The 13,241-nt window shown below is 27.5% G+C and overlaps 1 protein-coding gene across 3 annotated transcripts in view; it reads right to left on the bottom strand.

Annotated features, from left to right (window-relative positions):
• Positions 1-13,241, bottom strand: part of LOC101240634 (hapless 2) — a 100,887-nt gene that overhangs the window by 78,120 nt on the left and 9,526 nt on the right. For all 3 annotated transcript variants that reach the window (XM_065804970.1, XM_065804971.1, XM_065804969.1), the window contains one exon: positions 5,911-6,120. In XM_065804970.1, coding sequence (XP_065661042.1) covers positions 5,911-6,120 — 210 coding nt within the window. The remainder of the gene's footprint in view (positions 1-5,910; positions 6,121-13,241) is intronic.

The following is a 13,241-nucleotide window of genomic DNA, read 5'->3' as shown; positions in this document are numbered from 1 at the left end:
TACTAAGTATCTGGGATGTCGTAGCCATTTTGAATACAGAAGTTGAAAAGTTGTAAACTCTCATGAGTTAAATGGGTATCCCATATCAAAGAAGCAGTATTATTATCAAGGTTTACCAAAATTCTATCTATTTTACATTCAGACATGCTTTCAGGTTTATTTGTGCCTAATTCTACTTCAAAATCAACTTCTTCTTCAATTGCATTTTTGAATCTTGTTATTCTAGTGTCAGTTTTGATTGGCTGCAGACTTGATTCAAACAGATCATTTTATCAAGTAGCTGCTGTATGGAGTAGACAGAATTAGGTAAGTAAGCTATGCTTGAAACAGCAGGCGGATTATATGGATAAATGCCATATGATCAAAACCCTGAAATAATATTGTCAGCTGTGAGGGCTTGATCCCAGGCTTTCTTAAAAAGCCCACAAAAATTTGACTTCTCAACACTAACTCCAGGATATTCATTCATTGATTCCTGACATGTTTGATTATAATATGTTTTCAGAGGACCAAATACTGTGTGATCTAGAGACTGGAACCAATCGGAACAATGTGCTGGCATTTCCACAATGTGAATGTTATTTTTGATTGTAACAGAAAATAACTCAACAGAGTTATGAGAATTGTGACCATTGACTATGAGAATTTGTGGTCTATTTCTACCTATATTAGGCAAGAAACTATTGGTGAACCAAAGTAATGGAATTCCTTGCTTTGTCCATCCTGTCTCACTAAAACTTCAATTTGAGCCTGATGGTGCATGTGCAGTATTAAAAGAATGAAGAGACCTTGTCATTTTACCTTATGCTATCAAATGTGGAGGTACTAAACCACTTGTAGCAATAATGGTTATGGTTTCACATTTTCCAGATGTACAAGATTGAAGGTATTTTGTACCTCTTTTTACAAATATTTTTGGAGGTTTAAAATCCATCTGTAGCTCAGACTCATCCATATTACAAATCCATTAAGGCTTTAAAAGGGCATGTGTGTCCCTCAAAACTTCATGTAGTGAATAGAAATATTTAGCTGCTTTTGGTACAGACATGCATTGATGGTGAACTGATGAAGTACCTTCAGGCTTTTGCAAAACTAAATTTGTATGTCCCTGATTAAATGAGCGCCACCATTTTTCTGAAGGAGTTTAAACTTTAAATGGTGTTTTATGGCTAAATCTGAAGCATATTTTTTAAAATGTTTTTTTCCGAATCCAAATCTTGCTGCTGCATATTCAGCGAATTTTAAACTCTTAATTTGTAGATAATATTGGACTAGGTCCAGGTTTGACACCAAGAACTGAATCTCCATTAAGATATATGCCAAAGACTGACCGAGAAATACTAAATTGTACTGCAGCTCCTTGTTGCAATATTAAGTTATCTTGAACAGCTGCAATGGAATTTTCCATGTTGATGTCGGACCTCTGAAATCTCTTTACTTTTGTCACTTTCTGGTTCAACTTCAAATTAAAACTAGAGGCAGGTTTCTTTTAAATTTTCTTATTTTTGTTTGTTTGTGATTTTTGTCATTTTTCTGATAATTACTCAAATTAACTAAAAGATAGAATATACTAACTACAATAGTTGACATTACATACACCTATATATTAAATATATTAATACATACACCTATCATCTAAATATATTATCATAACATACACAGATGTCACAAACAAATAGATATACAAGCATAAAATATGCTTATCATACATATCTATGCATCAATGTAACAGACATAGCATACAATTGTTGAATACAGCGTAACTAGATATGATTTAGGTAGAACTTTATTGGTATGCTTAGTGAGCATTAAATTAAAGATACAAAAACATATAATATAAAATTACATATTTACAAACATTACATAATACATATATGCTATGTTATATTTTATATTACATATTCACATAGTATGTATATATTTGTTATGTAATGTTTGTAAGTATGTAATTACATTTTTGTTTTAAAAATAATATGTAGCTATTAAGTATTAAAATATTAATTTGTTTTTTTGGATATAAATTATATAATAAATATCCAAACCATTATTTTAAATATTTACAAACATTATACAATATAAAATTACATAATTACAAACATTACAAACATATTGGCTATTATTAGAACCTATTCAAAATCTGAGAGTTTAGGTTATATTTATGCTTCTGTCTGTTGTATATTGACCAACAAAACAGTTTACATTATAATAATAAAGTAACAGAAAAGATTAAAATATACCAAAAATCCATAACTGAAAGAATATTGCTTTAAATGCGTTTCAAAGTTGCTTGAAAAAACCAAGCATTACTACTGAGGGTATAAAATATTTACTTAAATTAACTTTGGCACAAATAAGTTTCACCAAATAAGTAAATGCAATAAAACTTATTAACTGAGGAAAAAAAATCTTAAAAAAAGGAAACAAAGTTTTAACGAAATATCAAGTTTTAATTAAACAAACTAGAAAATTTAATAATTAAAAAAAGAAATTTTAAAGAAGTATAACGTTCTTATACAACTTTTGTATTCTTTTTTTAGAGTGGTTGTTATTTTTAGCTACCGAATTTGATACAAGTTTATGAAAAAAAACATTATCTTTTATAAATATTCAACAACAATTGAAAGTTTGGTATGCAGTTTATTCACGATATTTATCAGTTCGTTTAGAACCATGTAAGCTAGAACCATGAGAAATTTTGTTAGTTTTTTTTTCTTACGTTTGTTAGTTTTGATGCCTTTTTGCTTTTAAAAATGTTTTTGCTATATTTGACATTTTTTCTTGATACTTATATTATAGGAAAATAAGAAAATAAATTGCTATTTATTTGTAAAACATATTATTTGATTAATAAATTTCGTAATGACGGAATAAATTAAATAAAAGAATAATATGGTTTCTTTTATAAATGTATTTTATTTGTATGTATTTTATTTAATAGCGTAATAAAACTTTTTTTAAAAATATTTAGCATAAAAATATTTCATTAGAAAGTTCACAAAGCATTATAAAAAATAGCTGTTTTATTTTTGGCTACTAAATTTATGTTTAAATCTAAAAGTTACTGTTTATAAAGTTAATTGTTTTAAACATTGTTGTTTATAAAACTAATTGTACAAATTGTTTTAACAGCATTTTCACTCGTCGTAAAATATATACTTTTTAACTTTATAATACCTTTCTAAAAGTAAAATTTAAACAAAAAACTTTTTATATAACCAATAAAAGCAATTTTTCACTTTATTACTTTATTTCAGTGCATTTTTAAAATGTATTCAAAAATCTAGCCATAGTCAAGTTGTAGCAAAAACAAATTAAATGATAGTCAGGAAAAGCGTGGAACCTCACACCTTTCCTGTCCATGACCGTTATAAATACATCTACGCCAGTCTAATAAAGGCAACTGTTCAATCATCTTTCCCATTAAAGTTAAACCATGCTTAAGTTCAGGTTGTTGTGAAAATATCATTTTAAATAAGTTTAGAGTTTTTTATGCTATATCAAACTATAGCATATTCTGAAATTACATCAGAAGTGCAAGATAAAATTCAAAAAAAATTGGCCTGAGCCGATTATTTTTGAATTTTTTTGAATGGTTTGAAGAGCATGAAACTTTTATGCATAACTGTAGTTAAAATATTTGGTGTATCAGTTAACAAATAATGCATGCTGTGATACAACCTATTCATAAATGCCCACAGTGTAGTTGACTTATGTACTACAACAAAGCAGGTCAGAATCCTCAAAATAGTTAAGTGTTGCAGAATATTTGGCCAAACATTCACGGCATCCCTACTCCAAGAAATATGGGACATGTAGGACATCACAGCTGATGAAATTAATACCATCTAAAATAAAGTACCAAGGACAAAACCTAAGACATTAAGTATAAAATTGAACATATAACACATGCTGCATACTTATTTTATAGCATATAAAAGTATATAGGAATATATAATATCTTTTTTTTTAATTAATTTTTCCTCCTCGAGGCATCAAATGGAGTCATAATAGTCGAGTAGGCCTTGTTTAACAAAAGCCTTGTTTAACAAGGCCATTGCTAAGCAAGGCCATTGTTAAACAAGGCCATCGTTAAACAAGGCCATTGTTAAACAAGACCATTGCTAAACAAGTCTATTGTTTAACAAGTCTATTGTTTAACAAGACTATTGTTAAACAAGGCTGCTGGGCAGAGAAACAGGTTGAGCACAGCACTTCTAGAGGCATAGAGTAAACTTAAACCTCTTGATTGTGAGCCAAGTTTTGTACTACTACTTCATTGCATGTACCTGTATGAACCTTAATATTTTCACTAAAGTGAAGAAGAATTACCACGCGGTGTAGTTAAGGCAATTTTAAAATATTATAGCGTATGTATGATATTTTGTTGACTATGACATATTTCCGTTAAATGATCAGGTCTGTGAATTATGAAAAGACGAAAAAAATTAAGATGATAAATTTTACGGTATCATAAAATATAAATGTTTGTAGCAAAAAAACCTAGACCAAAGATTCTTTTTTTTTAAAAAAAAATCTAAATTGTCCAAATTTGAATAAGATTCTAAATAAATACGCTTTTTAGGTGAAATGAACATTATAATTAAATAATATGATCTGTTCTGATTGTATGCTCTTTCTTAGTCAGAGTTCTAGCATTTTTTTGTAAAAATTGATAGAAATATTGTATTTTGACAAGTATATATATTTAATATAAGTCAGAACCGATTAGAACTAGGATCTATAGTGGGTTAAGGCACTTTTTCAAAAGATTTTAACTAAATTCATGTTAGCGCCGATGAGTGAAAGTGATCTAAAGTCTCCAAAATGGTGTTTTTTAAATTCACTATTAGAGATAGTGAAACGATTTAAAAAAAATTATAAAAAAAAAAAAAAAGTTTTTTAGATATTAAAAGAACCTGAAGCAAAAAAAAATTATAACATCTAAAGCTCTTGTTTGGACATAATGCGCTGATAAAATCATGCTAATTTTAAATAAAAGAATTCAAATAACTTGTAAATCACCTTAACTGCACTGAGCAGTAAGAAATTGCCATTGACAAAACCTCAAAATTGTGTATAATCATCAACACAAGCATTAATAACAATTAAAATAAGATTACACCAACATTCAATGATATGATCAATATAAACTTAATAGTAGTACAATCAGAATTTAACAGGAAGTTAAGAAAGAAGGCAACTAGAAGCCTACTTTAAAAACATCTTCAAAAAAGATAACCTGAGAAAATTGACTAAAAAAGAAAAAGAACCAAGAGAACATTGGCGGAATGCCCTTATTTTCTTGGTTCTTAAATTGGTTTCAATATTTATTTAAAAAGCTTTCTCTATTTTGCTATCAAAATTTCTATGATAATGTTACCCCAAATAATGCAACTTTAACATTTACAGCATAAAATATACAGCTGTCAATGTTACCCCATATATAGGGAAACATCAGTAGTTGCACTCTAATAACAAAAACTTTTATCATAAAGAAATATAGCAAACCATTTTTTTTGTCACAGCAAAAAAAAAGCCAAATATTTTACAAAGAGGTGTCAATTTATCTTACTGATGTCAGAACTTTTTTCTTTTTTTTGTGCATCTAAATGCATTTAGGTTGAAGATTTTGTTTTAGCTAAACATTCTATAATTTTAAAATGTCTATAAATATGGATATTGAACATTAAATTTAATGGAACATGGACATTTGACAAAGCTAATAAATAATAAATGAAATTGTAAATCACAATTGATTGCTGTTTTCTTGAATGTATAACTGTAAACATAACATGCAAACACATTTTCCCACAAAGTTAACCATTGAACTATTCTTTAAATTATCAGTAGGAATGATAATGTATATATATTTTAAAGAAAACATATTTCTAAATTTAATTAAAAATTAACCTGGCTGTCCCAAATTCTTGTTTTGACAGTCTTCCATGTTCCATCAGTTTGTGTTTGATTGCTGTTTATATATTGGTAGCCACAAGTTGGATGTTCATCATCATCTTCATCCACTTGCCATTGGTCTAAGCATTGACGAGAACTATCTGAAACATACCAATGATTTTTGCTCAAAATTATTTCTTCATAAGGTTGATTATTTACTGTTATCTAAATAAAATAAATTATGATGAAATTATTATTTTTTTCAATTCTTTGACTTTTTAAATAGATTTTAATTTGAAAAAAGTTGATTATAATTAAACTATTATATTATATTGATTATAATTAAACTATTCTCTGTATTAAAGAAAATTGTATTTAAAGCAATTTATTTAATTTTATTTAAGTCATTTGATTAAAAAAATGCAGACAATGGTACTTAAATTGCTATAGATCCTGTTCATGATTTTTACTAATCATTTTACCTTATTCATGTTTAACTGAAAAAACGTTTAAAAATTTTTATTATCGGGTTCCATAATTTCGATCTGCTTCCTAAGATTTTTATAAACTTTATAAAATTTATTTAAAAAATATGTCAGTAGTATCTAGGTAGTTGTAAAGTTTTTTTTAATTTTTTGTGGCAATAACTGCTTGTTTAAAACCAGTTAAAGCTCAAACTTGAAAAATGTTAAATTAGAGTCCTTGAGTGAACTGGATTGAAAATTTACTTGTGTGCTGAGAAATGCCAGAATTATTACCATCAAGTTCTTCCGTCTTTTAACACTTAAATTTTAAGATTTTTAACAACTTTTATTTCATTTTCTGGAATGTAAAACTACATCAAGTTATTATAAAAGTTTTAATTCATTATTAAAAAATATTTCTAAATATCAAATGTATTCAACAAGCTTACTAGTTTATTGAAACATCTTATGACAATTAATTTTTAATGAACCCAATTTGACTTCAACTTTTCAAGCAAAATCATACATGAAACTTGTGACTTAAAAACTTTGCTTCATGTGAACTTAGTACATGAAAACCTTTATTTTTGATATATCAAATGATTTACTTTGATATGTCAATGTGCAATGTCTTTTGCCTCACTGAATCCATTTAAGACACAATAGATGCAATAAACACATAATTTTCTATTGGTATGTTTGAACAATCAGCAGTTGAGGATTGAATTGATTGTTTAATTTTTTTTTTTTTATAGATACAAGCTAAAGGGAGCAATAGTCTTAAACCATAAATGCATGAACCATGACAAAGGTAGCTGTGCAGAGAAATAAGTTGGGTGTGGTGCTACCAGAAACATAATTCAAACTGCATACCTTTTAATAATACCACTATTAAATTGTTACAAGTTGCTAAATAAAATATGAGATTTTAAGTTTGTTAATTAAAGAGTCAAAAATGTTGTTGACAATAGAAAAGTTTGAGAAGGGTAAAAGAGATTTATTGAATAAGAGAGTTGTTTTGGGGAAAAGAGTAAAAGAAATGACTAAGCTAAATTTAATTACTTCAAAACCGCTAATTTTTACAAAAGAAATGTGGAGATAATTTGATAATGGTATTTAATATTTTTTTAGTACAATAATTGTATACAAATTATTTGATAGAACTTGACGCAAACAAAAGTAGTACTTAGCACTGCAAATAGTGAGCTTCAAAAATGCCTTATCACTCTTATGAAACTGAATGTTATAATAAAACTTAAAACTACTTTTTCATGCCAGCAACCTCTGAAAAAAGTTCAAAATTTTTAAATAGCTACGTATGTAAAATAACATTTTATGTATTTTATTATCTTTGCCCAACATTTCATAAAAGATTTTCTGTCAATTATATTTCTTTGAACCGCATTTTAGTTTAATATAAATGTTATTATTATTAATGTACACTGCTGTATCATTTTTGCACATAAATTTAAATAATGGCAAATAAGGTCAAGTCAGGTTATCCGGCAACATGTAACCCAGAACAACCTGCTTCATATTCTGCTGCCATGTAGGATATGCTTTTTTAGTCAAAGGCTAGGAGAAGCCAACTAAGACTTAAAACACCCCCTGCCTTGGGGTTCTTGGTTGAGTAAAGGTTACCCTCACAGAAACTTTCCATGGAATTTCATGGAAGTCTCATGGAATTCCATGGGTGAACCATGATTTTCCCATGAAAATTGAAATCCATGGGATTTACATGGGTAAACCATGGTTTTTTTTATTGCTCATATTGCACCATGGGTTTTAGAATTGCACGATTAAAGACGCCGTCGTAACTTGTTACAATCAGTTGTAACTTGACTAAATAATATTTTTTGCATTCATTTTAATTTAGTTGATTTGTGTATAAATCCTTATATTTTTACTTTATTATTTTATTTAAATTACTACATTATAAGCAGACATGTTTGATTGGTGATATAAATGATGTTGTTTATTCATATCATTTGTAATATTGTCAGTTTTTATATGCATTTAATATTTTTATAGATAATTCAAAAGCTGTCTAATTAAAATGGCAAACTTTGTACAAATTAACCAAAAAAGATATAAGTGTTATGTTTGGGATGCAACTTATAATGATATTCCAAGAACAACAAAGTGGAGAAGGAAAACAAAGGCAATGTTTTAAAAATATTTTTAAAAAAAAGATTAATTAATATGCAAGATTTTACTTTATGGTTAGATGTAAATATATAAAAGCAATGCTTATAAACAATACAGTATTATTCATTATAATTATTTTTAAGCCCTCGTCTAAAGTACAAATAAATTTTGTTATGCACACACTTTTTTTTAATTTTTTTTTAAACATAATAAATATAATAAATTATGTATTTATTATATTTATTATGTTTTAAATAGTAAAGTAAAAATTTAATAATTTTTTGAATGTAACAGTGCATGCAAGTTTTTTTATTTTAACTTTATCATTTTATTTAAATTACTGCATTATATGCAGGCAGATTTTACTGGCAGCAGAAATAATGTTTTACATCTTTTAGATAGTTTGGATAAAGAAGTAAGTTTTTCTTAAATAATGATTTATAAGTAATATATTTTTTGCTGCCTTGTTCAATATTAATGCAACTAAAATGCAATTAACATTTATATATGTGCATGAATCTTTTCATTTTAACATTATTATTTTATTCAAACTACTACATTATCAGTAGGCAGGTTTGACTGAAAATGTAAATGATGATGTACACCATGCAGAGAGCTCAGATGAAGGAGTAAGTTTTTTTTTAAATTACAATTTAAAGTAATACTATATTAGTTCTTTGCAAATGTTATTAACATGCAGGTGACATTTATATATGTAATAATTTGTGCATAAATCTACTTATTTTAACTTTATCATATTATTTAAATTTCTACATTATTAGCAGGAAATTTTGACTGGCAATATGAATGATGTTTTGCAATATGCAGAAAGAAAATGATATAATTATTGCTATTTTTTCTATATAAATGTTACCCGCGTGCTGGCAACATTTATATAGAACTTTCAAAAAGTTGTGTTGATGCCAAATTTTAAAGTAAGTTATAATAGATAATAATTTTAAGTATAAATAAATTAATGTATAAAGAAAATCAATTAGTATGTATATATTAATTTTATCTAGATTGGTGAACAGACAATGATGTTAAATGTTAACAATCTTTTTTAAGAAGAAAATTTTTTACCTGATTCTGCAATTACAGTTGGCGGTGCAATCGCACTTATAATAGCCTTTGTTTTGCAACATAGCTTGACAAAACTTGCTTTGGACGATTTGCTTAGCCTATTGCATACTTTTATATCTCAGTTATTGTTACCAAAAACTAGATATTTGTTTAATAAAATATTTGGTGTTTGCCAAGGCAAATTGGAACAACGTTTCTATTGCAATAAATGCTCTACATGTACATATTTGGGTACCACTATAAGTGATTTTGATGTTTGTCCAGTTTGTGAAGTTGATGTACAAAGTTTAAACAGAGGGTTTTTTCTTGTGCTGCCTCTTGAACATCAGTTACGTAAAATGTGGGAAAATAGTAATTTATTTGATCTTATTCAGTACTGTTTTGATCGTGTTAAAAATAATGCCGACAACATTGAGTACATTTATGATGAGTCTTCATATTAATCTATTGCAGTGTTGCAACAGACAGTTAGTACGTCAATGAAAAGGAATTGTGATGGAGCAAGTGCTTTAAGGTCATCTATAAAAAGTATTTGGCCTCTGCAATGTGTAATTAATGAGTTGCCTTTTAACATTTGAAGGAAGCATGTGCTGTTAACAGGTTTATGGTTTGGTGTTAAGCCTAAAATAAATACTTTTTTTAAGGTGTTTGTAGAGGAATGTTCAAAATTAGCAAATACAGGCTTTTTGTGGTTTAGTAAGGCTCAGAATAAAAATATAGTAAGTAAGGTTTATTGTTTAGTATGTTCTTGTGATTCTGCTGCAAGGTGTGTTTTGCAAAATATTAAACAATTTAATGGAAAACATGAATGTTCATGGTGTTTAAATCCAGGTATTGCAATTAGTAACAGTAATGGTGGACCTCTAAAATGTGTTTTTGATAATCCATTATATCCAAGCAGAACTTGAGATGGATTTGTTGATAATGTGAGGTATTTTGTAGAAAATGGAGAAATAAGAAATGGTGTAAAGGGTGCCAATCTATTGTTACTGATTCCTTATTTTAATATAACTGATGGATTTGTTGCGGATTACATGCACTACATTTTGCTAGGAGTTGCAAGACACATGAGCATCTTGTGGCTTGAAAAGACCAATGACCCATGGTATATAGGCAATAAAATTAGCAATATAAATGAAATGATGCTAAAAATAAAACCACCTAGTAATTTATAAGAGCACCAAGATCTTTTTATAAAAGAGCAAAGTGGAAAGCCTCAGAATGGTGTAACTGGTTATTCTTTTATTCTGTATTTGTTTTACATGTATTTTGCTACTAGTGGAAAGTATTTACATATTGTCAAGCAAAAATATTAGTCATGCAGACCTATATCAAGCTGAGAATCAATTGCATGTGTTTGTGTCTGATTTTAGTGCAATATATGCTATTGATTATATGACTTACAACATTCATTTGTTACAGCATATTTTTTCTACTGTTCGTGAGTGGGGTCCATTATGTGGCATTTCTAACTTTATGTTTGAAAACAGCAATAGCTTTTTTTTGGACCTTTTTAAAGGTACACAAAGTGTAACACTTTAGATATGTTGTACTTTTACTCTATACAGAAATTTGCCAATTATAGGTGCTAAATATTTTAATAGTGTTCCAGAATCCGTTTTGAAGTTTTTTGATCAATGTTTATCTAGAACAAATACATCAGGAAAAGTTGTTTGCATTACAGAAAATGTAAAACTCACACCAAAGTATAAGTTTCTAACCAAAGCGGAAAAACAAGCTTTAGAGACAAATTTGCCTAATGTAGTTCCAGGTCAGTTAGCTTTTTTGAAAGAGCAGTTGTTAATGGCCAAATGTTGCAAAGTCAGCAGTATGTTAGGAGTTGTAATAGAATTAATTACTGCGTAGTTGTAAGAAATAATATACTGTGTCTTGTTAGCTTATTTGTTATTGTTAACAATGAATGTTACGTATTCTTAATTAAACTCACTACAGGGAGTTTAATTAAGAATAGTTCAGCAAAAGTGTTTATTTTTACCTCTAAATGTATTTTCTCTTGTAACATCATGTGTGCTTTCTGCCCAATCAATTGGAAATTGACTAATTAGTTTATTGCATTTGGTTTAATCTGGTTGTATAAATCTGTTGTTTTATTTATTTGAATGTTAATTTTATTTGTTTTTATTATGCATCGTGTATTTTATTTTAGCTTTTGTTAGCATTATTTAAAAGTTTAAGGTTTGTTGAATTTATAACTACGTTTGTTATAACTATTTTAATTTTTTGTTTTCATCATTATTGTATTTTTTTTTCTACCAATTTCGCTATAATCATTTTCTTTAATTATTAAATGTTTTATAGTTTTAATAAAATAAATAATATTGATATCATTTATTTGCATTCAATAATATATATCATTTTGCACAGTGAAATACCAGACAGTTGTTGCTCTAACAACCCCCAACCACACCCCCTGGTTAGTTTTGGGCCCTACACTATGTGTTGAAAAGTTGAGAAACGAACGAAAACACCTATTTCATTATTTTAGTTTTCTCAAAAATCTTTTTCTCAAATATCTCAAAAATTTCAGGGGCGGCTCTAAGCATGGCACTCATTTCGCTCTAAATATCTGAGACAATATATCTTCAGATTCAGATGTAAAGTATGGAAATGTCCGGAAAAAAAAGGTATTGAGAAAATTATTTTTGTTATCAATATATCTATTAGTCTTTTTATTTTTCTAATAAAAAAATTAATATTTAATTTGTTTGTAATTTTTATGGATTTTGTGTTATTGATAATATTTTAAAAGCAAAAAGATTACATAAATATAAGATTAAATTAAAAATAACTTGTTTTCTTAACTTGTTTTTTGTGACTTAAGTACTTATAGCACACTTAATATTTATATTTAAATAGTTGTAAAGTTGCTGTATGTGTACCCATGCGTCGCATGCCTTGATTATGAACAAAGTATATTATGAACAAATGAAATATCAAAATTAAATCAATAATATAAAATGTCAATTAATTTTCTAATTAATAATCTTAGAGGGAAGATTATGCAACAAAATCATTTGACAAAAGGATTTTATCAGCTATTTCAAACAATAGCTATAATAATGAAGATGAAATAGATAATAAATCTAGATAAAATGCCCTGGCTGTCACAATCACTAACTGTCACAACTGCTTAAAATCTGCAAATACTTCAAGATTAACAATAACGTCTTCAAGTTGTTGGCAGAACCATCTATTGGCTTCCATTGCACAAAAATATTTTGATGGTAATCTTTGACGTTATAAATATTATTTGACAAACTTTTGTTAACTGTTTTATTTTTTCCTTTTGTTTTATGATTTATTAGCCTATTCTTAATTTGATTAATAACAATAACAACAAGAACTATTGGGTAGTGTAAAAGATTGTTTTAAGTTATTTAACATATATAAAATTCCTACAGAATACATCTCATTTTGATAAAACTGATAATCAACGTTATTCGAACCATTAAAATTTGTGCAACAAATAATTTGTTAGATATATCTAAATATCAGAATGTTTATACTATATAGAAATTGCTGCTATGACTATGCAAGCAGAGGAACATGCTCATATTAAAATAGAGTATAAACAATTGAAACAAATATAATGTAAACTGAATAATGGTAAGTTTAGCTTCTTTGCACTTT

The sequence above is a fragment of the Hydra vulgaris genome, chromosome 09 (assembly GCF_038396675.1).
Source record: "Hydra vulgaris chromosome 09, alternate assembly HydraT2T_AEP".
Lineage (NCBI taxonomy): Eukaryota > Metazoa > Cnidaria > Hydrozoa > Anthoathecata > Hydridae > Hydra > Hydra vulgaris.
Note: the sequence above shows the minus strand (reverse complement) of the source record. Positions and strands in the feature narration are given on the sequence as shown.